Genomic DNA, 27347 nt, shown 5'->3' with positions numbered 1-27347 from the left:
GGAACCACAAAAGACCCAGAATAGCCAAAGTAATATTGAAGAAGAAAACCAAAGCCGGAGGCATCAACCCCAGACGTTACCCTCTACTACAAAGCTATAATCATCAAGACAGTATGGTATTGGCACAAAAACAGACACATAGACCAATGGAATAGAATAGATAACCCGGAATTGGACCCACAAATGTATGGCTAACTAATCTTTGACAAAGCATGAAGAGTATCCAATGGAAAAAAAGAGAGTCTCTTTAACAAATGGTGCTGGGAAAACTGGATAGCAACATGCAGAAGAATGAAACTATACCACTTTCTGACACCATACACAAAAATAAACTCAAAATGGATAAAGGACCTGAATGTGAGATAGGAAACCATCAAAATCCTAGAGGAAAAAGCAAGAAAAAACCTCTTTGACCTCAGCTGCAGCAATTTCTTACATGACACATCTCCAAAGGCAAGGGAATTAAGGCAAGGGAAATTAACTATTGGGACATCAGCAAGATAACGACTTCTGCACTGCAAAGGAAACAACAAAAGTAAAAGGCAACTGACGAATTGGGAAAAGATATTTGCAAATGACATATCGGATAAAGGACTAGTATTCAAAACCAATAAAGAACTCACCAAACTCCACACCCATAAAAGAAAGAATCCAGTGAAGAAATGGGCAGAATGCATGAACACTTTTTTTTTTCAATATATGAAATTTATTGTCAAATTGGTTTCCATACAACACCCAGTGCTCATCCCAAAAGGCGCCCTCCTCAATACCCATCACCCACCCTCCCCTCCCTCCCACCCCCCATCAACCCTCAGTTTGTTCTCAGTTTTTAAGAGTCTCTTATGCTTTGGTTCTCTCCCACTCTAACCTCTTTTTTTTTCTTTCCTTCCCCTCCCCATGGGTTTCTGTTAAGTTTCTCAGGATCCACATAAGAGTGAAAACATATGGTATCTGTCTTTCTCTGTATGGCTTATTTCACTTAGCATCACACTCTCCAGTTCCATACACGTTGCTACAAAGGGCCATATTTCATTCTTTCTCATTGCCACGTAGTACTCCATTGTGTATATAAACCACAATTTCTTTATCCATTCATCAGTTGATGGACATTTAGGCTCTTTCCATAATTTGGCTATTGTTGAGAGTGCTGCTATAAACATTGGGGTACAAGTGCCCCTATGCATCAGCACTCCTGTATCCCTTGGGTAAATTCCTAGCAGTGCTATTGCTGGGTCATAGGGCAGGTCTATTTTTAATTTTTTGAGGAACCTCCACACTGTTTTCCAAGTGGCTGCACCAATTTGCATTCCCACCAACAGTGCAAGAGGGTTCCCGTTTCTCCACATCCTCTCCAGCATCTATAGTCTCCTGATTTGTTCATTTTGGCCACTCTGACTGGCGTGAGGTGATATCTGAGTGTGGTTTTGATTTGTATTTCTCTGATGAGGAGCGACGTTGAGCATTGTTTCATGTGCCTGTTGGCTATCCAGATGTCATCTTTAGAGAAGGAACAGACACTTTTTCAAAGAAGACATCCGGATGGCCAACAGACACATGAAACGATGCTCAACGTCACTACCCATCAGGGAAATACAAATCAAAACCACACTGAGATAACACCTCACACCGGTCAGAGTGGCTAAAATGAACAAATCAGGAGACTATAGATGCTGGCGAGGATGTGGAGGAAAAGGAACCCTCTTGCACTGTTGGTGGGAATGCAAGCTGGTGCAGCCGCTCTGGAAAACAGTGTGGAAGTTCCTCAAAAAATTAAAAATAGATCTACCCTATGACCCAGCAATAGCACTGCTGAGAATTTACCCAAAGGATACAGGGGTGCTGATGCATAGGGGCACATGTACTGCAACGTTTATAGCAGCAGTTACAACAATAGCCAGAGTATAGAAAGAGCCTAAATGTGCATCAACTGACGAATGGATAAAGAAGATGTGGTTTATATATACAATGGAATACTACTTTGCAATGAGAAAGAATGAAATCTGGCCATTTGCAGCAATGTGGATGGAACTGGAGAGTATTATATAAGTCAGTCAGGGAAAGACAGATACCATATGTTTTCACTCATATATGGATCTTGAAAAACTTAACAGAAGACCATGGGGGGAGGGGAAGGGGAAAAAAAGTTACAGAGAAGGAGGGAGGCAAACCATAAGAGACTCTTGGATACTGAGAAGGGACTGAGGGTTGATGGGGGGTAGGGAGAGGGAAAAGTGGGTGATGGGCATTGAGGAGGTCACTTATTGGGATGAGCACTGGGTGTTGTATGGAAACCAATTTGACAATTAATTATATTAAAAAAAAACAAAAAACAAAAGTAAATACAGTGAAACCTTGGTTTGTGAGCATAATTCGTTCCAGAAACATGCTTGTAATCCAAAGCACTTATATATCACAGCGAATTTCCCCATAAGAATGGAAACTCAGATGATTCGTTCCACAAACCAAAAATATTCATATAGAAGTGATTACAATACCATAATATAATACAAAATAATAAATCAAATACAAAATATAATGAAAATTAAGTTAACCTGCACTTACCTTTGAAAACCTTCATAGCTGGTGTGAAGGAGATGAGAGAGAGGAGGGTTATTGTGTAAGACAATTTTCAGTATCTCTAACGGAATCACTGTTATCTGTTGATTCAATGGAATCTTTTTCTGCATGGGGACCATTGTATATGCTTCCACAGATGTTGACTATAGTGCAGTATTAATAAACTCTTGTCACATACTGTATTTAACTGGCAATAAGGCAGCAGAGGAAAGGGTCTACATCTGCAGGCAGCCTGACCTAGAATGAAGCAAAGCATTCCCAAGCTTACTCTTGTATGGAAAAGCAAAGGACTGTCGATGGGTGTTTTGAAGAGACAAAAATACACTAGTGCTAGTTGTGGGCACCTTCCAATGTTCTGAAAAGTCACTGACTTCTGCCAAACACCATGGCCTGAGACTGAGCATCTTCAGATTCTGTGTCTCCCTCTCTCTCTGCTCTTCCCCCACTCATTCTCTCTCTCTCTCTGTCTCTCTCTCTCTCTCTCAAAAATAAACAAACATTAAAAAAAATTAAATTCTGTTTAGTGTTTACATGAAAGGTTGTAGATAAAGATTGTACACAAAAATGATTATAAGTTTAGTTAACATCAATCACCTCACATTACAATTTTTTTTCTTGCTATGAGAACTTTGGGTTGTATGTGGGGGGTATTTTTTTTTTTTTTTAAGTTTTTTTGAGTGTAGTTGACTCATGATGTTACATTAGTTTCAGGTGTACAGTGTAGTGATTCAACTTCTCTACACCTCATGCTACGCCCACCACAAGTGTAGCTACTTGTAATGAGAACTTTTAAGATCTACTCTCTAAGCAACTTTCAAATATACAATATTGTTAGTCACCATGCTGTACATTGCATCCTCAGGACTTATTTATGTTATAACTGGAAGTTTTTATCTTTAAAAACTTTTTTAAATTTATTTTGAGAGAGAGAGAGAACTTGGGCAAGCAGGGGACGGGCAGAGAGAGGGAGAGGAAAGAATTCCAAGCAGGCTTGGACTGTCAGTGTGGAGCTGGACATGGGGCTCAAACTTGGTGAGATCATGACCTGAGGTGAAGTTAGATGCTTAACCAAGTGAGCCATCCAGTCGCCCCTGGAAGTTTTGACTTTTTACCACTTTCACCTATACCTCCTCAATCTCCACTTCCCCTGTATCCCCTGTCTCTGGTAACCACCAATCTGTCCTGTTTCTATGAGTTCAGTTTTTTTGATTCCATATGTAAATGAGATCACACAGTATTTGTCTTTCTCTGATTTATTTCACTTAGCATTTAATCTTTTAACATACCCCCATCTCTATCATGTTTCTCTGCCATTTATTTGTTGAAGAAACAGTCATTCGTTCTATAGCATTTCTCAAGTTCTGGAATCAACTATTTGCATCCCAATGCTATCATTTACTGTGTATCTCCTGAATTTTCCAAAAATATGATGAGATTTAGACTTGATTGGGGCAGTGGGAGAGGGAGAAGGAGAAGAATAGTTCTTAGCTGGTACTGTTCTTACTACTAGGAAGGTATAACTTGTTGCCTTTCTTGTGATACTAAGATTTATTCGTAGATTCAGGAACTGTCATTCTGATCTATGCATTATAAAGTTTCCTATGAGTTTTATTTTCCCCCTATGAGTTATTCACCCTTGATGATGATCATTACCTAGATTCCTGATTTCACTGGGGATTACAAATTGGTGACATTTCTAATTCTATTATTCCTTCTGAATTTTCTGTCATCAGTTATCAGGTTAACCTGAAATAAAGAAGATATACAAAAGGCTAGTTTAGTGCTTTATTTTTTCCCTTTATTTACTAGTTTTCGTAACAAAAAGAGTTGGTGCTCTAGAAACCACCACAGGTGATGAATAAGGTGTTTGTTTTGGGTATATTTGTGAACTCATAGATTTTTTTTTTTTGAAAAAAAATTTTTTGAGAGAGAGAGAGCATGAGCTGGGAGGGGCACATGGAGAGGGAGAGAGAGCATCTTAAGCAGGCTCCACACACAGTGTGGACACGGCGCTCAATCTCACCACTGTGAGATCATGACCTGAGCCAAAATCAAGAGTTGGAAGGCTTAACCAACTGAGCTAGGCAGGCACTGCAACCCTTACTTTCTTTTGATTTGTATTGGCCTGGTAGATCTCTACTTAGCATTTTATTTTTAACCTTTCTGTATCTGTTTAAGGAATGTCTCATATACACAGCTTAGTGTTGAATCTATTAGCAAAAAAGATGAAAATCTTTTTTCTTGTAAAAGAGTAGTTTATATTTGCACTTATCGATATGACTGATTTGTTTGCTGTTGTGTCAGGTTGTTTTACATTATATATTTTTTATATGTTTTCTATATGTGTATATAATTCTTCATTTTGTGGTCTCTTTTGTAAGTTCTTTCATTGCTGCATGTCTTGTATTTAGGGAACTTGTGTTCTTGTTCTACTGGTTACCTCTATGTTACTACCTTTTTATAATATCCTTAATTTCCTTCATTTTACATTCTGCCTCTATAAGTTCTCTAACATGAGCAAATTAAAATTATCTTGTAACTTCTTTCCTCTCCCTCTTTCCCCAAACATTTAAATAATATCCTTTCATTTCCAATATATAATCAATATAGCTAACAGAAGTATATTCTACTCTCTCCACTCTCCCTCACTTTTTGGATAATTTTACTATATCTACATAATCAGAACATATAACCATTATGTGTAATTCTGTCACTCTTTTTTTGTTAAGCTTATTTATTTATTTATTTTGAGAGAGAGAGAGAGAGCATGCGTACACAAGTTAGAGAGGGGCAGAAAGAGAGGGAGAGAGAGAATCCCAAGCAGGCTTCTTGCTGTCAGCACCGAGCCCGAAACGGGGCTCAATCCCAAAAACTGTGAGATCATGACCTGAGCCAAAATCAAGAGTGGGATGCTTAACTGACTGCTCAAGCCACCCAGGTGCCCCGATAATTCTGTCACCCTTATTTCCATCATTTAGTCTTAGTTCTAGAGATAATATATAAAATGCTCACCATCAGTTTTATGCTGAATTCTCATGTCATCTTAATTTTTTTGAAATTTGCTCACAGCTCATAAAAATAATATTCCCTGGGTTCTTCATAAGTATGTAAACTTTATCCTTGAAGGTCAGCTTGACTGGATATAAAATATGTGACCCACACTGTATTTCTTTAAATAAATATATTAATCCACTGATTCTGGCATAAAAAAGTATCATCACAAAATCTGATTGCAATATGATTTTCTTTTCTAAGTGACTTAGCCATTTTGACTGGTACCCACTTTTTTTAACACAATATTTTTAATAGAATCTGTGATAATAGACCATTCTGGGTCAATTATTCAGGTACTTGGTATGCCCTTCTCATATGTATGTTTGAGCTTTATTTTAGCAAATTTTTTTTTTGTATATAGTTCTTAGAATTTGTTCTGCTTCATTGCTTTGGTTTTCTTGAAAGACTTCTATATATGTTGTATCATCTGTGCTTAGTTTTTATATCCATCATTTTTTGTGGGATCATTTTTATGTCTTTATTTCTGTTGTTTTAATTTTCCTTTGTCTTTTATTTCCCTTATCAAGTTATCTATGGCATCTTATTTACTTCTGTGTTCCTTCTAATTTGGTCTTCATGTTCAGATTATTTTTATTTTTATTCATTTTTTAAAAAGTTTTATTTATTTTTGAGAGAGAGAGAGAGGGTGGGCAGGGGCAGATAGAGAGGGGGACAAAGGATCTGAAGCGGGCTCTGTGCTGACAAGCAGACCATGAGATCACGATCTGAGCCAAAAGTTGGACGCTTAACTGACTGAGCCACCCAGGTGCCCCAAGATTATTTTTTAAATTTCTTATTCTTTCCTGAGCTTTGCCAGCAATATTTTTATATCTTCCTATTCTCTTATTTCTCAATTTCATTGAAGAATTATCTCATTCCTGATTATGATTTGTCATTTTTTAGTTTCCATTATTTCATAATTTGTTTCTGCTCATTTTAGTCTGTTTTATGGGCATATCTATGTGGCATGCCTTTGTTGTCTGTAAGAATATCATTTAATTCAACTGTACTATTTTCTTGCTCCTCCTCAGTATTTATTTTAGTACATAGTACTTGTATTTCCAGCTGTTCATGTCAGAATCCTGGAAGTCATTCTTAACATCTTCTTTTACCTTAATGTAATCAAATAATCCTGTCAACTCTACTTCTAAAATATATTTTACATGCTTTGCTTTCAACTCCCAGTTCCACTGCCAATTCCCCGGTCCATGTCACCAGCATTACTCATCTGAACTACTGCAGTAACCCGCTTGTCTACAAACATCTACTCTTGCCTCCTATTTCAGTGTTTTTTTTTTTTTAATGTTTAATTATTTTTGAGAGAGAGAGAGAGAGAGACAGATGTGAACGGCGGGGTGGGGGGGGGGAGGCAGAGAGAGAGGGGGAGACACAGAATCTGAAGCAGGCTCCAGGCTCTGAGCTGTCAGCACAGAGCCTGATGCAGGGCTTGAGCCCACGAACTGCAAGATCATGACCTGAGCAAAAGTCTGGCATTCAATCCACTGAGCCACCTGGGTACCCCTCAGTCAGCATTTTTAGTTGCAAACATCAGAATTCACTCTAGTTAGTTTAAGCAGAGAATACATTTATTAAAGGTATTAGTACATAGAACCTCTACGAGGGACAGAGGTTCAGAGATTCAAGCTTTGCAGTGAGGACCAATGCCTGAATCACTAAATGCAGGAGCTGCCTCAGAAAACACCCTGCCACCCCTGCTTAGCACATATCCTACAGCCATGCTGATGAAGCTGGGGACTAGGTTCCAGATGTTTTGACAGTGCTTTCTCCAAAATTTAACCACTGATCTTGCTCCTTCACCAAAATCAATTTTGCTCATGGTGCCCACTTGCTCTTTTTGCTCCATTCCTTATGAAATCTCACATGAACCAGAAACACATACTTGTGTCTTAGATGCAAGGGTAGATGAGATAGAGTTTTGGCTTCTGAGAGGCTCAGTGTGAGGAATTCTCCAAATGTGGAAGAGTTACCAGGAAATGAAGAGTAGCCACAAACATGATGTCCTCTACACCCTACTCTAGTGCATATTTCACACTGCAGTTAGATAATTCTAAAATACAAAGCTGATTATTACTAACTTTAAATTAAATGTGGACATTTAAAAATGCAAAAGTACACATGTAAGTACATAAGTAACCTCCATGTATCTCCCACCCAACTTCAACAAATATTTTGCCAGTCTTGTTTCATCCATCCTGACGCCCTTTCCCTTTTGGAGTATTTTGAAGCAGATCCCAGACACATGTAATTTCTAGTAAATTCTTCAATATCTATCTTTAACAGATAATAACCTTTTAAAGGCATAACAATAACACTACCATACATCTCAGAATTAGCAATAATTCCGTAATATCATCTAATATTGAGTCTAGTTTCAAATTTCTCCAATTGCCATAAAAGTATCCTTTTACATTTGGTTTATTTGAAACAGGATCCAAAAAAGATCTCTTAAGCTTCTTTTTCATCTCTGACATCTGATCTCCCTAATTTCTTTTCTTTTCTTTCTTTCTTTCTTTCTTTCTTTCTTTCTTTCTTTCTTTCTTTCTTTCTTTCTTTCTTTCTTTCTTTCTCTTTCTTTTGTAACTGGATCATTTGTCTATAGAATATATAGCCTTCTGGGTTTAGGTGATTACTACCTAGAGATGGCATTTAACATGTTTCCCTCTGTATTTCCTGTAAACTAGTAGTTTATCGGCTTGATTAGGTTCTGGTTTAATTTTTTGGCAGGGACACTTTTACCAGTGGTGTCGTGTACCTCCTGCTGCATGAAGTTATGAGACACGTAATGCTTACCCACTTTCAGTGATGTTAAGAATGATCAGGGGGGGCTGAGTGGCTCAATTAAGCTTTGGACTTCAGTTTATGTCATTATCTTGCAGTTTATGAGTTCGAGCCCCACATCCAGCTGTCTGCTGTCAGTACCAAGCCTGCTTCGGAACCTCTGTCCTCCTTTCTTTCTGCCTCTCAAAAATAAACATTAAAAAAAAAAATAGATTGATCAGTGGGTGCATGTGTTGTCAGCCTCATTCATCCTTTAGAAAATTCCTTGTTACTCTTTCACCTGGTTGTTTTAGCCTTCTTGATGATTGTTGCCCATATCTATTATTTCATTAGAGGTTGCTAAGTGGAGATTTTTCTATTATTCACTTCGTTTTTACTAGCTTGGATTCTTCTACAGAAAATAACTTTCCGGGCACCTAGGTGGCTCAGTCAGTTAAGCATCCGACACTTGATTTTGGCTCAGGTCATGATCTCACATCTCACGCTTATGAGCTCAGCATCAGCTCGACGCTGAGCGTGGAGCCTGCTTGGGATTCTCTCTATCCTCTCTGTTCCTCTCCCCTGCTTGTGCTCTCTCTCTCAAAATAAATAAACATTAAAAAAAAAGAAAGAAAATTACTTTCCCTCATCAATATTTGATTACCCTGAAGTTTAGATACAGGAAAGGTAGAATAGATGCTGGAGTCTTTTATTTTCTGGTTTTCAGAATAAAGCTGCTAAGGCAACCTCCAAAGGTGACCAATGGGTTTCTTATTTTTAATATCATTTGAACTCATAGATTTTCACATATTTGTTGTGTTTAAATCAACTGCAGATATTATTCAATTCTTTAATTGTCCCATTTTGGGCCAGTAGTAGTCTCTTTATTTGACTCCCGTGTCCTTTTGGCAAGACTAACATAGTTTTGATAACCCTCTTGCTTTCTGGCATAAGATGTCTTAGGCTCATTTTGTCCCACACCTGGAATCAACCATTTCTATGAGGAGTACAAGTTTCTTTTTAGAGACCATGTTAACCCAATTGCCTTCCCATTTCTCTTAAAAGCCCAAAATACCTATCATGGTATAGTACCATTCTTCCTAACATTGGTATATCACAGATGGGTTATATTCATAAGTGGAAAATTGATCTCTTCAGAGCTCTGAGTTGATTGTAGGGCCTGTGTTATCTGAAGAAACTGGGTGTAAGCAACTTGATCTATTTTTCACAGTGGTGCATACAATATTTTCTGTGATTGCAATGATGTGAAAACAGTTGGGAGGTGTAGGTATAATGAATAAACATATATATTTGTCAGCTCAACAGACCTTTCTTTGGTGAACCTCCTCTTCTCCATCCAGGTCTAAGTCTATTTAGTCTATGTAATCAAGATGAGCCTGACAGGGCTCTTCCCCTCCTTCCTCATCCATACAGATAATTGCATCCCCAGAATGGATACATGCATGATCCAGGCCTGGGCTAGTAGAGGATTCCACTCTGCCCATCTGGTCAGTTCAGGGATGAGTATGTAAGCTAAAGTTGGCTACTTAGAGCCTTTTCTTTTTTTTTTTTTCTTTTTTTTTTTTTAATTTTTTTTTTTTAACGTTTATTTATTTTTGAGACAGAGAGAGACAGAGCATGAATGGGGGAGGGGCAGAGAGAGAGGGAGACACAGGATCCAAAGCAGGCTCCAGGCTCTGAGCCATCAGCCCAGAGCCCGACGCGGGGCTCGAACTCACAGACCGCCAGATCGTGACCTGAGCTGAAGTCAGACGCTTAACCGACTGAGCCACCCAGGCGCCCCTACTTAGAGCCTTTTCTGGTACTTCTGCCCAAACCATTTTTCTCTGGAATTGTGAGTTACAAAGATGTTGCAAGCTTGGGGCTGCCAGTGGCCATCTTGCCACAAAATGGAGAGAACCTGAAAGTAAAGTCAAGCAGAGGCATGTAGAACTAAAAGAAAAAGACACAGTCCTAATGACATTCTTTGGACTCCTAACTCAAACCATGCCTAAAGTTAAAATACCTCTTACTTACCACTGGAGGACACCCTACTGCCTGAGGTCTACATGGCTTTGCATTGTCCCTCTATACCCTCAACTAATAGGACTCTTTTTCTCAGTCCTTTCCTAGCCACCTTAGACCTACTTGTAGTTCCATGAAAGCCCCAAGATCTTACCACCTTCAGCCTGAAATGCACTTGTCCCACTCTTCACCAGTCCAAATCATTCTCTCCATCAGCCTTAGTTAGTCATTACATCCTTAGCAAAACAGTCCCTGACTTTCCTGTTCAGGTCAGATCCCCTGTTAGTCATCCTCACAGCTGGCTATCCTTCTCTCTCATTGTCCTTCCCTTAAGCATAATCATTTGTGTAATCACTTCACTAATTAATTTCTAATGTTCCTGCCAATATGGACATTCCATGAGGGTAGCAACTCTGTATACTTTGTTCATTGCTTTATTTCCAACAATGACACGGTGATTTGTACATAGTAGGTACCCTTTGAATATATATTGAAAGTATGAATAAATAATTTTAAGGCTTAAGGTACATATACATAATAATTGTTTATTAAAAATGTACATTCACAATGTTAAAATACATTAAATTACAAAAAAGTTTGCAGTAGTCAAAAATGGCACCTAAAATATCCTCTCACAATAAATTACTCTTGAGCAGATGCAGATAAGTAGTTTATCCTCCCCAAAACAAAAATTACATACGGATTTATTTCACTTTATGCAAGATAACGGAGGAGTTTAAGTGTAGGCAAGTTTAGCAAGGTAACATGGAGATGCTTTGTGAAGCTATAAATCCCTTCAAATATACACATCATTTTCTTATTAAGTTTAGGTTTTCAAAAACGTATCTTTTCTGAAATGCATACTATTTTTCAGTTTTTCATACCTTAAGGTCTCCTATCATCCTTTGCAGTTTATACTCCACTTGTCCCACTCAAGAACTCAGTTAGTGATTTTTTCCTCAAACTTTACCTCCCTGCTCTCTCCTCCACCCCATGTCACTTCCTTATCTTCTTTTGTGCCAAGATGTGTGCTGGTATAATCCCCCAGAAAAGAAAGCATTCTTAATAAAGGAAAGGTGTTAGTTGTTGTTGCAAGGTTATAGTTTATATGAATCTTATTCAATATTATAAGTCTTTGGAAATTGGGAAACTTCTCTGTCATACTTTCTTGCATAGAAACAGTCTATTATTGTAGGATAACAGCCCCAGTCATTGGGCTTCAATTATGTTTCTCAAATATTCCTGCTAATAGGAATCATTGGTATGCATAACTTGATTTACTCTAAAATAAGCAATTAACTGCTCTTAAAATTTTCTGGGTTATTTCCTATACAATAAAAAATTTAGTGGTTCAGTGTGTGGACTCTAAAGACAGACTGTTACTGAGACAAATCTTTTCTCTGTGCCTCTGTTCCTTTATCTGTAAAATGGTGTCATAACAGCACCTTTGCTTTATAAGACTGCTATGAAAATGTACATTATACATTACGTGCAATATGAAAAGAACTCTATACATGTTTGCTATTATTTTCATCATTACCATTTTTGCTATTACTATCTAAACCAAGGGTGGAGTTTACTCTTTTAAGATTAGAGCCCCAAAAAATGTAAGACTGAGGAAGGAGCTGCAGAACATCAGGGAAAAGAGATCCTAGAACTTGACCAAATAGCCAGAAACCTGGCTATGGCTCTGATAAGTCTAACTGAAGCAGAGTCTCACTATGGGGGGTGGCAAAGAGTAAAAACAATCTCTAAAATTTAACCATGGGATGATTTCTGTCAGATTAAGCTTTCTATTAGGGCTGAAGAAGTTGGATTTAAGAGTACAGCAAATTTCAGGGCGGCTGGGTGGCTCAGTCGGTTAAGTGTCTGACTTCAGTTCAGGTCATGATCTCATGGTTTGTGGGTTCAAGCCCTGCATTGGGCTCTGTGCTGACAGCTTGGAGCCTGCTTCCAATTCTGTGTCTCCCTCTCTCTCTGCCCCTCCCTTGCTTGTGCTCTGTCTCTATCTCTCAAAAATAAACATTTAATAAAAAAATTAACATGAATTCCTAAATAAAAATAGGGTTATTAAAAAAAGAAAAAGAGTACAGCTAACTTCAATAGCAAAAAAAGCCAGTCTGATTTAAAAATGTGTAGAGGAGGGGCACCTGGCTGGCTCAGTCAGTAGAGCATGTAATTCTTGATCTCAGTTCAAGCCCTACATTGGGGGTAGAGCTTACTTAAAAAAAAATTTTTTTTTTTTTTTTAAGATCTGAATGGATATTTTTCCAAAGGGCATACATATGGTATAAGAAAGCGGGTTCATAAAAGGATGCTCCACATCACTAATCCACAGGGAAATGCAAATGAAAACCACAGTAAGATGTCATCACCTCACACGAGTTAAAATGGCTATTATCAAAGAAGACAAGAAATAACAAATGAGAATGTGGAGAAAAGGGAACCCTTGTGTCCTGTTTGTGGGAATGTAAACTGGTGCAGCCACTGTGGAAAACAGAATGGAGGTTCCTCAAAAAATAAGAACTACCAAAAGATGTGGCAATCCCTCTTATGGGTATATATCCAAAGGAGATGAAGGCAGAATTTTAAAGAGATATGTGCACTCCCATGTTCATTGCAGCATTATTCACAAATGCCATGATATGGAAACAACACAGATGTCTATCAGTGGATGAATAAAGATGTGTGTATGTGTTGGAATATTATTCAGCCATGAGAAATAAGGAGATCCTGCCATTTGTGAAAACATGGGTGGACCATAAGGGCATTATGCTAAGTGAAAGAAGTCAGACAGAGAGGGACAATACTATCTGATATTACTTGTATGTGAAATCTAAAAGAACTTAACTGTTAGAAGCAAAGAGTGGGATGGTGGTTGACAGGGGCTAAGGGGTGGAGGAAATGGGATGTTGGTCAGAGAACAAACTTCCTGTGATAAGATGACTAAATTCTGGGGATCTGTTATACAGCATGGTGATCACAATTAATAATACTGTATTATATACTTAAAAGTCGCAAAAGAGAGTAGATCTTAAATGTTCTCACCACAAAAAAAAAGAAATGATAATTATGTGATAGGATGGAGGTGTTGGCTAGTGCTATGGTGGTAATCATTTTGCTATATATAAGTTTATCAAATCATCACATTGTACACTTTAAACTTACACAATAAAGCTGTAAAAACAAACAAACAAAAGATCCAGAGAGAAGATATCCATTTACAAGTCAAGGAATGACCTCAGAACAAACTAACTAACCCTGCTGACGATCTTGGTCTTAGACTTCTAGCCTCCAGAACTGTGAGAAATAAATTTCTGTTTTTCAAGCCAAAAAAAAAAAAAAAAAAAAAGAAAGAAAGAGAGAAAGTAAAAGGGGGAAAAAAACCCACAAGAATACAACAAACATAGTATAAAGTGCAGATTATAGTGTTTACTTGTTTGCTTTCAGATTTGAAAATAGAATTTACAGTAGGAAACATTTGGAAAAATATTTAGAAATATTTTTGCATTTTTTGGTAATATTGATTATCCACATACATAATTCTATACTAGTTCCTTTTATCAGCATTCAATTTATGTAGAGGTAGAAATGTACACATAGAGAGTATGATTTAGCCAACTTCAAGTAAACTCAGTAAACTGTTAGATTAAAGCAATTTTACCTAAAATATTTATTAGCCTAATTAGATTGGGGCTGTCATGGCCCATCCAAATTTAAAATTCTGCAGTTCTGAATAGCTACATAGACATTGTTTGGAAACTGCTGTGTCTTCCCTGTCACTACTGAGAAATGGGAAAAGTAAATAAATTAAATAATTTAATTAAATAAAGTAATAGTTTTTCTCCAGAATTTAAGGGAGTTGAAAAATGTCAGTAATTTTAATAAACAGTTTGCTATTCCGTATATGTATACAGTAACATACCTGGCTTATGTTTCTAAAGTGAATTATTTATTAGTACTTGAAAGAAAAAAATAATTAGTCCTACCAAAGGTAGTGAAATCCATCTTGATCTCTTAATCTTCTTTACTGCTCAAATATTAGAATTATTTGTACTTTCTCCTATTAGGGAACTAAAATAGGACAGAAGGTATAGAATTAAAAATAATGCCTTATAGAAGGTAAGGTAGGATGGTAGGCATGGTAAATGGAAAAGTTAAGAGTCATGATTTTTATTTCATAAGGAAATTCGATAATAGAAGCTTCATTTTTTAAATAAATAAAAAGTAGGTATCTTCAAACATAGGTACCTCTATTTAGGTAGATAATTTCTATAATTTCATTTTTTTTGTTATTGGTAATTCATAAAGAACTCTCCTTATGGCTTCCCTGCATAAATACTTTCTCATTATTTTAATGACACCTCTGCAGTTTGAATTAAGAGCACAACTTCATATTTATAAACCACTGTCCACTCATGAGTTCATGTAACTGCTAAAGAGGTGTTATATGAAGAATACTTTTTGAAATGCAGAAATTATGAACCAGAGTGTTTTTATATTATATTACTGTTCGTATTTACATGTAGAATTCCCTATATTAATCAATATATGTTCTTGTTATTCAAAATACATAATATTTGCAGCCTGACTTTTGGAAATTGACTCATAGCAACTGTCTTACAGAGCCCTGGAAGAAGAAACCCCATATAAGTACTTTCCATCATAGAGTTAGTTAGGTTACTCTTGAATCCTTCCATGCCTTACAGAAAAAGGAACAAGTCTTCTGTAAACCACACCCAGGAGCATGATGGTAAGCACCACTATTCCACACACAAGGCTGAATGCCCATCGTGGACCCCAGGAAGTGTACACTTGGCTGATGAACACGGGTCCAAGAATCCGTGCTGCACTTCCAGAAGCTGTTAACCAGCCCATGTACACACCCTGTGGTGGAGAGAGAGAGAAGCAGACTGATATTTAGGTTTAGTCATTTTAAAAATAAGGGTGAAAGTACTATTACCAAACTATGACAAACTCACAAAAAACACTTTCTCCATCTTTTATTTTTAAATTAAATATAAAATGTCTCTCTATAAATACAGCAAATAATGAACAGTATACTTACGTGATTAGTCAGTTTAAGAAAAATAAAAGTAGTATAAACATACAAACAATGTCCAATGTCTACTGAAGCCATGGAAACGATAAAGTTTTTTAAATCTACCCTTTATGGCTAACATTTATTTTGTACTTACTATATTCCCAACACTGTGCTGGGTACTTTACATATATTGTTTCCAATATACACAAATTTCTGCAACTGTTATTACCCTCATTTAACAAATGTGAAAGCTGAAGCTTAGAAAATTCGAGTAATTGTCCAAAATATTTTGAAGGTTTGTTTGGCTGAATCCACTATACCACTTTCCACTATACCATAATGTCACTCTTCCAACTACTATACTCCAAACTATAACCAATACAATCTACCCAAGAATGTACAGTGCAGTAACACTTTTAATATCTCCAAATTGAAAACAGCCTAACCGTCAATCAATGGTGGATTAAGTAAATATATTACAGTGTATTTAATGAATAGAATGCTAATCAGTTGCTTAAAAGTATAAGGTCCTATATAGAGTAAGATATTATAATTAGAACATCTATATGCACTAACAAGGAAAGAAGACTATGGCTATTAAGTAAAACACTACAAGATGCAAAAAAATATTACGTACATGAGATAGAATATATTGTTTTATTTTTTTAATTTTTTAATTTTAATTAAAAAAATTTTTTTTAATGTTTATTTATTTTTGAGAGAGAGAGAGAGAGACAGAGCATGAGGGGGGAGGAGCAGAGTGAGAGGGAGACACAGAATCCAAAGCAGGGTCCAGGCTCTGAGCTGTCAGCACAGAGCCCAATGCAGGGCTCAAGCCCATGAACCGTGAGATCATGACCTGAGCCAAAGTCAGACAATTCTTTTTTTTTTTTTAAAGGCATGAGTGCATTCTAGGGGCATCTGGGTGGCTCAGTTGGTTAAGCGTTTGACTCTTGATTTTGGCTCAGGTCATGATTTCATGCGAGCCCCACGTGGGGCTTCGAGCTAACAGCACAGAGCCTGCTTAGGATTCTCTGTCTCCCTTTCTCTCTGCCCCTCTCCAGCTTGCTCTCTGTCTCTCTCTCTCTCTCTCAAAAAAAATAAAGTTAAAAAAAAATTTTTTAAGGCATGAGTGCATCCTAAAATTTGTATGGAACCAGAAAATACTCCCAAATAGCCAAAATAATGATGAAAAAGAAAAGCAAAGTGGGAGGCATCACAATTCTAGTCTTCATGTATGTATTATAAAGCTGTAATCATCAAGATAATATGGTACTAGCACAAAAACAGACACATAGATAAATGGAACAGAATACAGAATCCAGAAATGGACCCACCACTATATGGTCAACTAATCTTTGACAGAGCAGGAAAGAATATCCAATGGAAAAGAAGACAGTCTCTTCAATAAATGGTGTTGAGAAAACTGGATAGTGACATGCAGACAAATGAAATTGGACCACATTCTTAAACCATACATGAAAATAAATTCAAAATGGATGAAAGACCCTAAATGTGAGACAGGAAACCACCAAAATCCTAGAGGAGAACACAGCAGCAATCTCTTTGACATTGGCCATAGCAACTTCTTACTAGACACATATCCAGAGGCAAGGGAAGCAAAAGCAAAAATGAACTATCTGGCACTTCATCAAGAGAAAAAACTTCTGCACAGCAAAGGAAACAATCAGCTAAACTAAAAGGCAACCAATGGAATGGGAGAAGATATTTGCAAATGACATATTGGATAAAGGGCTAGTATCCCAAATCAATAAAGAACTTATCAAACTCAACACCCAAAAACCAAATAACCCAGCGAAAAAAACAGCAGAAGACATGAACAGGCATTTCTCCAAAGATGTACAAATGGCTAATAGATACATGAAAAGATGCTCACTGTCACTCATCATCACAGAAATACAAATCAAAACCATAATGAGATACCACCTCACAGCTGTCAGAATGGCTAAAATTAACAACTCGGGCAACAACAGATGTTGGCGAGGATGTGGAGAAAGGGGAACCCTCTCACACTGTTGGCGGGAATGCAAACTGGTGCAACCACTTTGGAGAACAGTATGAAGGTTCCTCAAAAAGTTAAAAATAGAACACCCTATAACCCAGCAATTGTGCTACTAGGTATTCATCAAAAGGATACAAAAATGTTGATTTAAAGGGGCAGGTGCACCTCAGTGTTTATAGCAGCACTATCAACAATAGCCAAATTATGGAAAGACCCCAAATATCTGTGACTCATGAATGGATAACGAAGATGTGGCATATATATACAATGGAATAGTACTCAGCCATCAAAAAGAATGAAATCTTGCCATTTGCTACAATATGGATGGAACTAGAGTGTATTATGTGACGTGAAATAAGTCAGAGAAAGACAAATACTTATGATTTCACTCATATGTGGAATTTAAGAAACAAGACAGATGAGGGGCGCCTGATTGGCTTAGTCGATTAAGCATCCAACTCTTGATTTTGCCTCAGGTCATGATCTCACAGTTCATGAGATCGAACTCCACATCGTGCTCCGTGCTGACAGCACAAAGTCTGCTTGGGATTTTCTCTCTTCCTCTGTCTCTGCTTCTCCCCTGCCCTCTCTCTCTAAAATAAATAAATAAACTTACAAAAACAAAACAAAAAAGATGAATATTGGGGAAGGGAAAATAAAATAAGATAAAAACAGAGAGGTAGGTAAACCATAAGAGACTCTTTAACTGTAGAGAACAAACTGAGGGTTGCTGGAGGGGAGGTGGGTGGGTGGGAATGGGCTAAATGGGTGTAATGGGCATTAAGGAGGGCACTTGTGATGAGCCTGAGTATTATATGTAAGTGATGAATCACTAAATTCTACTCCTGAAACCAATACTACACTATATGTTAACTAACTTGAATTTAAATAAAAACTTAGAAAAAAAAAATAATAATTAAATAAATACTTGTAATATACAAAAAACATTTTCATAATTTTAGCTCACTAATTGTATCATTGATACGTAACACTCATTTATAAATAACTAAATACTACATACTAATAAATATCTTCCAATTAAAAAAAAAGGCATGGGTCTGCATATGCTTGAATAGGTATAGAAAGATGTCTTGAGGCATACAAATGAAGTGAACAGGGGTTGACTTTAGTGTGTTGAGGCTAAGGGGAGTCTTCATTTTCTGCTATACACATTTCAAACTATTTGAAATTTTTACAACTATCATACATTGCTTTTGTTATGTGCTTTTATTCTTGGTTTTGAAAATACAATTTTATGGATTAAAAGACTCAGAAAGTACCAAATGTCTTACCTACTATATACCTTAAAAACACAGTATTAAAAATTTTCTTTTCTCTTTGTCTTATTTCAATAGAAATACTAATTTCTGCCCTGAAAATGTAACATTATCAGTGCAATTTTTATTTTATTTTATTGTTTAAAAAAATTTTTTTTAATGTTTGTTTATTTTTGAAGGAGAGACAGATAGATCATGAGTGGGGGAGGGTCAGAGAGTGAGAAAGACACAGAATCCAAAGCAGGCTCCATACTGCAAACTGTCAAGCAAGCTTTGAGATTATGACCTGAGACGAAGTCAGACGCATAACTGACTGAGCCACCCAGGCACCCTATCAGTGTAATTTTTAAAGAGGAAAGTAGTATTTTCATTTTGTGACCATTTAAATAACTTCTACTAAAAACGAAGGGTTACAAGTAAACCCCGAAAATAACCTAAATGTACTATATTTGGAAAATGAATAAATGATGGTACATAAATAAAATGGAATACAATGTATTCCATGGAATAAATGTATTCCATGTATTTAAAAATAAAAAATTAAAAAAAATTAAAAAAATAAAATTAAATGTCATGGGAGAATATTTACAATATATTGTTATATTTTTTTAAAAGCAGACTATAAAATAGTAACAATGATATAATCCTGTTTTTGTGTTAAACACCCACAGACATAGATAAAAGACTGGAAGTATAATTTCACCAAAATTAATTGTCTCTGATAGTTTTCTCCATTTGGACTCTATATTTTTTCTAATTTTTATATAATGAATATGAAAATTCTTATAATAAAAATGAATTTTAAATTATACATAGCTGCTATACATGTTTAAGACTGCTGTGTTTTCATCTCTTAGTAATTGTCTCTAGGACTGGATGAAATTAAGCCTAGATCCACATTTGTCTATCAATTTTGGTTTCCTAACTTTTGCCTAGTTTAAGGATGAGTTTCAGAAATTTATGCTTCAGATATTCTTTCTTCTGAAAATGATTTTGAGCTCACAATCTTGAATTCAAAACATTTTTGAGCTCTAACTTAGAGTACTCGTTGTTAAATTTCAACATACTAAGTCCTAGAAGTACTTTATAAAAGTTGGTGGTTTTCTTTTTTAATTTAAGGCACTGAATATGACAAAAACCCACCAACTCAGCTTGTGTAAAAACAGAGAATGGTAGCAAAAAATGTACCTACAAGTATATTTCATGTGATTGCAGTATCAGGATAACTTGCTCACCTGAGGTTTTGGTCCCAGAACTTTTGAATACAACGTATAGGACGTAACATTGCAGGATGGATAGCCTACTCCAATTAGCATAGCTGCTGTGAGGAACTGAGCCAGATGGATCATGGGAGTGTAGAAGCACCAGGCTTGTTCAATTGGGCAACCAGTGGGTCCTTCATTGCGATCTTCTCTTGGAGACTTCCAAAGAGTAATAATAATTTCCCCAAATGTGGTATTAGGGATTGAATTATTATGTAACTCTGTAAAAACAAAATTAGTACAGTGTATTACTTACTAATTTTAAATGAATAACAGGGGCTAACATTATAGAAATAAGTATAGCTATACCTTCCCACTGTATTTTGGGAAACTGATTTCCCCAAGGTAACAAGATAAAGAAGCCAACCCATACAACGATGAGTCCTCCCAGTAGAATAGCACGCTCACCAATCCTGTTAAAGAACAGAAACTCTGTAATTTAAAAACAAAACATTATTACATAGTTTCATTACTTTTATATTTTATAAACTATGCTATAATATCTTGATGCTTTTAGTCATATACCAACTAATATGAATGCTAAATATAATTTTCCACTAAAAGGAACCAGTTGATTTTAGATCTTGGACAGAAAACGTATAAGATGAGCCTGGATAGTTTTTTCATACCAAAGAACACAGAAGCTATCAGTGGCTACTAGGTACTCTTGGTACTTGGATAAAGGTACTCTGAGCCAATTTGAAGACACTGGCCAAAACACAACAGTGCGAACAACAGAACAAATAGTAATGACAATGGATTAAAACACATGTTATAATCTATGAATTCATATTATATTAAAATAAAATGCTCTTGGTTACTTTTAGAGTATGTTTTAAATAAACTCATTATTTTAAAACTCAGTTAATAAAAGGAAACAATCATCTTGTGTTTCCTGTACAAACTGTACAAGGTAACCAAATAATTGGTGATAAGAAGGTTCTCTTCATAGAAAGTATTCCAAAAAATTACATAAAGACATGATAGAATTAAAATATCAACATTTTTCAATTATCTATTAATATATTAATAAACCTAGAAATGACCAATGGTCACTAACATTATAAAAAGAGATAAAATATATTTCTCCTGATATAAGCACATATTACCACCTACAAAGTATATTCTTGACAAAAAATTGAACTCAAATTTCATCAAGGTTCTAGATACAAGTACCAATTTTTCAGAAATACAGAAACACAGGAAAATGTTAACAACAATGACAACACCACCACCATAGGAATTCAATCAGTGAGCTCTAAAATGTGAGAAACTATAAAGCATACATCCTGGTTTCTTGAAAACCTATAGATTAAAAGAGACTTAAGAAAATTAAGAGCCTTGGAGAGCCTGGGTGGCTCAGTCGGTTAAGCACTTGGCTCAGGTCATGATCTCATGGTTTGTGGGTTTGAGCCCTGTGTTGGGCTCTGTGCTGACAGAGCCTGGAGCCTGCTTCAGATTGTGCCTCCCTCTCTCTCTGTCCTTCCCCTGCTCATGCTCTGTGTCTCTCTCTCAAAAATAAAAAGAAACATTAAAAAAAAAAAAAAGAAACTTAAGAGGCTGAGTCAAGTAAGCTGTGAAACAAAATAAAACAATATGAAACAAAACAAAGTAAATTTAAAAAAACATTTAAACCAGTGGAGAAAACTTGAATACTGCCTGGATATTTGATGATATTTAGAAATCACTGTTAACATATTTAGATGTGATAATGTTGTCATCATGAACTTTTAGAGATACATACTGAAATATTTATGGAAGATATGAAATGATATCTGGGACAGGCTTCAAAATAATCTAGGTATAGGGGATAGGGAGTGTGGAGCGGGTAGAACTATATAAATGAATCACAATTATTCAAGGATTGGTAATCATTGAAGCTGGGTAATGGATATTAGAAATTCAGTACATGATGCTATCTACACCTTTGTATATGTTAGAAATTTTCCATAATAAAAAATGAAATTTACAAACAAGACCAACGACTTCCTAAAACAAAATAAACAAACCCAAACACCTCACATCACCTTCAGAATACCTAGGATTCACATCTTTCCAACCTGATCTTTTCCCATTGCCATTTCTTTCCTGCTCTGGCCAAACTTGCCTTCCTGCTTTTTCCTTAAACACACAAAGCTCAGTCTTCTGGAAGAAGAGAGTTCCAGACCCCCTGCATGACTGTTTTCTGACTTTGTTGAGGTCTCTGATTGGATGTAACTTCTTCAAACATGCCTTCCTAGAGCAGTCAGTAGAAATAACACTGCCACTCTCTCTCCCAACCCTGCTCTTGCTACTCTTTATTCTCTTCCTCTGCTCCATTCTTCTTCACAGTATTTACCATTACCTGACTTCATATTTTTGTTTATTGGTTTGCCCACCCAATAGAACACAAGCTCTCTGAAGGTATGGAATTGGACAATCTGTAAGAATACCTATTTCTATAGCAAGATGTAATGCATTTACTGTTATTTAATTTTGAATATAAATCTATGTCTATGTCTATATCTGTATCTTGTCCCTGCTTCTTGGCTTTATACACACAGAAATCTTCATAGTACCCCCCCATTGCACATAACCTGACACACTGAATCAAGATGTGTTAATTGATTTTAGAACGTTATAAAATTCTAAAGTATCATTAAAATATTTTAAGAATAATTAAATTGTTAGGATTGCTTAAAGTCATCAACGAATGTCTCATCTCGGACAACATGAATGAATTTAATTTTATACAAGCACTTCCCCCAAAGCGTGTTTTTTACGGTTGTAGCTTTACAAAATGCTTCTTTAAAATAATGGTCTATAGTCAAAGCTACAAACAACTTTGTACAGTAACTATATTATGCTACATAATATATTTGTCATTATGATAATATATATAAGTACTGAAGATTTGGAAGTTTTGGATAAAGAAGTTTGGCAATTTTAAGCACAATTTTCCAGACTTAACCACTAAATCCTTTCTGTTTCATAATATACATATACACACATATAATATATATAAATATATACATATACATATACACACATACATATATATACAGCAGAACAAAGTTTTATAAAATACACTTTTAGAAATACTTTAAATAAAACATAATATACAAAAGATACATTAGAAGACAATTAATTCACTTGGTAAAATATCTTGCTTTACCAAAGAATATACCATATGGTATAGAAATATGTGCTCCCTTAATAAACTTTAAATCTGTTCGCAAACACTCAAGTACTAAAACTAATATATAATGAGAGAAAAGCTTTATTATTTTATTTTACTAACATAATTGTTTATATTATTAGCTTTCAATGGAGAGATAACATTTGTTTACATTGTTAGCTTCTCAATGGGAGATCAGGTTGGAAAGATGTGAAGGCTTGTAGGTATTCTGAAGGTGATGTGAGGTGTTGGATTCATTCCATGTTTCCCTTTTTTAAAAAAGACTTTTTTAAAAGCGTATTTTAAAATTGAGTGAAACAAAACCAAAGACACATAACTTACTTCTTGGAAAGTAATTTAACCCCCATGAAAATAAGAATTGCCTCAACTCCAAGAGCAGCAAGTATTATTCCATCATATAATACAGCTTGTTCTCGAGTCCAGGCATACATATCCATTGTTAATGGAGTAACGATGCTAAGAAAAACAAATTATTGTTATTTATTTAAATCATAGTCATTATAAAAGTGAAATAGAAGCTTTAATAATGATACTGACACATTCAAGAATTTGCATCTCTTTTAGCAAAGATACCAGCTCTCTATATAAAAAAATTTTTTAACACATTTAGTTGTTACATGCACAAACTACTAAGTTTGATTGTATTTTTATTTACTAATATTTATTTTAATTATATAAGTAACATATCCATGTTGCAGAAAGTCTAAAAGACGGGAAAAGAAATAAACCAACCATAATTCCTACCCTTCTAACTAACTAATCATGGTTAAATTTGGTTTAAAGTGGTTTCTTTTTTATTTCATTGAAATAAGTAATAATATAATAATAGTAATGTTACTATTATTAGGTTATTAGAAACTTGTTGGGACTTTTTCTCTTCCTTAGTCTCTTTTATCACTATCTTTGAATGTATATATCTCTCTTCCTACCTCTGAAAGTTGCTCTTCCTTTATTTGACTATCTGTCTCCTTCCTTGCCAAGCTTCGTTTCCTATTTTGTATCTCCTGTGTTAACTGGATGCAAAATGGAATTGAAATATATTTAAAATATTCATTCTTTAAAAACAAAAGAACACCACCATTTTAAATTTTAAAATCAGAACAGCTGATGTGGAAAATGGTTTGGTGAATTCTAAATATCTTAAACATAGAATTACTATATCATCCAGCAAATCCACTTCTGGGTGTACAACCAAAAGAACTGAAAGCAGAGACTTAAACAGATACTTGTACACCAACATTCATCACAGCATCATAGCATTATTCACAATAGCCCACAGGTGGAAATAACCCAAATGTCCATCAATAGATGAATGAATAAATGAAATTGGTATATATAGACTATGGAATATTATTTAGCCATTAAAAGGTATGAAATTCAGATACATGCTATAACAGGAATGAACATTTAAAAACATCATGCTGAGTGAAATAAGCGAGGCACAAAGGACAAAAGGAAATGTGTTGTATGATTCCATTTATATAGGTACCTAGATTGAAAAAAGTAGAATAAAGGCTCCCAGGAGCTGGGTGAGGGGGAATGAGGACTTACTGTTTAATGGGGATAGAGCTTCTGTTTGGAATCATGAAAAGATTCTGGAAATGGATAGGGGTTATGGTTGTACAACATTTGTGAATACACTCAATGCCACTGAATTGTATGATTAAAAATAGTTAAAATGATGTATTTTATGTTATGTGCATTTTACCACAATTTTTAAAAATGCCCCCAAAATCAAATGAACTGAAACTTTCACATATCTCAAAAATTTTAAAAATAAAAATAAACTAAAAAAAATAAAAATCAAGCAAATCTATATGTATTGGCATAAAAATGTTACAACGTATTGACGAAAGAATAAACCAAATTTTCAAATGATAATGTCACATAGTCTATGTTGATTTAATAGACACACACACATAATAGCACATATGAGTACTTACACATGTAAGTACAACTAGTACTTACAGTTGTATAGAAAAAATATTTGAAAAATTACACAATGATGTATTAGCAGTGGTTACTTCCAGGGAAAGAAATGGATATGGAAATACAGTTGCAGTGTTTAGCATATTTACACCAAGAATATATTATTTTTATAACATAATGGAAAGGCATTTTAAAAATAAAAAAGCCATATGATAACTAAAGATCAACAAAGCTTACACAAGGCAGAGATTTTGTAATATATCATACTAGTTTTTTTTTCAGGATCAGGATCAGATGTTAAATAGAGTTAACACTGCCAGGCTGAACTCCATATACATAGAGAGTTATATAGCTTAAAGTTAATTTACTCATGGCACTAAAGTTTTATAACTATATTTATCATAAAATTCCAAGAAAGGGAGGAAAGATAAAGTAATATTATAGACAGGGAATTAACTATATTCAGGTTAAAAGCATAAAATTTATGTGTACTTTTTACATCATGATAAAACGTATGCCTTCCATAAAGTTTCTGAGAATATCGATAAGCCTATTAATATTGCATTAATACAGATGATTTACATAATATGATATAAATGAAGACAGAATAAAACTTACGTTTCAAAAAGGGCAAAGATAAATAGAACCACAAAAAACAGAACATTGGTGGCCAAAACAGCAACTTGATCAATATTTCCTTGGGGAAACTGAACTTCATCTGTACTTGCTGTAATAAACAGGAGAAAAATTGTATTACTTAAACATCTAATTTTTCTTATGACACTAAAATAATTTAGAAACTATATGTAGCAAATTCTGTGACTAAATATTTAAAATCACTTTTAGGCTTCTAAGTGGTTTAAAAGTAACAATTTATACCATAGAAGTAATTTTTAAATGGCTTAAAAAAATTTTTTTTAATCTTTATTTATTTTTGAGAGAGACAGAGCACGAGAAGGGGAGGGGCAGAGAGAGAGGGAGACACAGAATCTGAAGCAGGGTCCAGGCTCTGAGCTGTCAACACAGAACAGACACAGGGCTGAACCCACGGACCGCAAGATCATGACCTGAGCCGAAGTCAGACGCTTAATCGACTGAGCCACCGCGGCGTGCCAAAATGGCTTTTAAAAATAACGTGAATTTTCTTCCCAGGAGATATACTTCAATTCTGTTATCTATAGGAAATACTCAGATTTTCTATTTGCTGTCTCTTGATCCAAAATAGGAATATATTTTATAAAATTCTATAAAATGAGCTCATTCTAAATATACTTGCTTTAAATTTCTACTGCAAGTTTTTTTTTCTATTTTACCTAAATCTTAAATTTATGAGGATTTTTTCATAGTTTATTAAATCAGCTAGTTCTGTGATTCACTTCAGTGGATATGTATTTTGAATTTCAATGTTATGTGAAATTAGTATGAGTAAATATCCTTATACGTTATTACCACAGTTTTTAAAAAATCCTTATATTATCATTTATATTTTTGCAAGCAAATATATTTTGTAAATTACCACCAAGATTTGATGGTGCTTTTATAAATTAGGAGGAAGTGAGCGTATTGACTTATCTTAAACTATGTATTAAGCTACATACTCAATATTAGTTATTCCTTATATAACTGAGAAGTGTGAAGTGAAATACACCTACTTATATACATTTGTAATGCTATTTTACAATTTACCTACTTATTCAGAGTAAACCAAACAAGTAATTCAATAATGTTTTCATTTTATGCTATCTTTAAGTGTGTATGTAACACCAGCAGGGGGCACGGGGCTACTTTCCCAAGATACAGTAAGTTTCTATAATTTTTCTCATAATAGCGTTTCCCTTTATATCTCAGGATTCCTGACAAGGAGTTCCTCCTCCAATAATAAATGAGACTTGGAAACAGTCTGCTATATCTGGGGACAATTAAGCACCCTGAACACTCAACAAAGAGTTATGACCTCCCTTTCTAATGGCACAAAGAAAACTGGTCACCTTTGTTCAGATCCTTTTCCGGGATAGACTCTGGTCCTTGTGGACCTTATATTACTCGGGACAGACCTGCCTGATTCTCTGTTACCACCTTGAACCCAGTCTTTACTCCTTTGAATTAAAAAGCAACATTGCCCCAAGTTAGACTGGAGTTTGCATCATATATGGTTAGTTTCCTGCAGCCTCTACCCAGTGATGGCTTCAGTGGGAAAGCT

The 27347-nt window shown here is 35.3% G+C and overlaps 1 protein-coding gene across 10 annotated transcripts in view; it reads right to left on the bottom strand.

Moving 5' to 3' along the window:
- MFSD8 (major facilitator superfamily domain containing 8) overlaps positions 1-27347 on the bottom strand; it is a 153156-nt gene that overhangs the window by 23011 nt on the left and 102798 nt on the right. For 4 of the 10 annotated variants that reach the window (XM_086704258.1, XM_086704253.1, XM_086704254.1 and 1 more), the window contains 5 exons: positions 25766-25874; positions 23540-23674; positions 20350-20453; positions 20014-20261; positions 10960-15321 (listed from right to left, as the gene is read on the bottom strand). In XM_086704258.1, coding sequence (XP_086560384.1) covers positions 15115-15321; positions 20014-20261; positions 20350-20453; positions 23540-23674; positions 25766-25874 — 803 coding nt within the window. In that variant the 3' untranslated portion in view covers positions 10960-15114. Of the gene's footprint in view, positions 1-2562; positions 2815-3814; positions 4324-7200; positions 8607-10959; positions 15322-20013; positions 20262-20349; positions 20454-23539; positions 23675-25765; positions 25875-27347 lie in introns of those variants that run through there. The other 6 variants (XR_015250229.1, XR_015250230.1, XM_086704256.1 and 3 more) reach the window with 6 other exon arrangements.

Source organism: Puma concolor, chromosome B1, assembly GCF_028749965.1.
Source record: "Puma concolor isolate L17-30 chromosome B1, mPumCon1.1.hap2, whole genome shotgun sequence".
Taxonomy (NCBI): Eukaryota; Metazoa; Chordata; class Mammalia; order Carnivora; family Felidae; genus Puma; species Puma concolor.
This window is presented reverse-complemented; position numbering and strand designations above follow the sequence as displayed.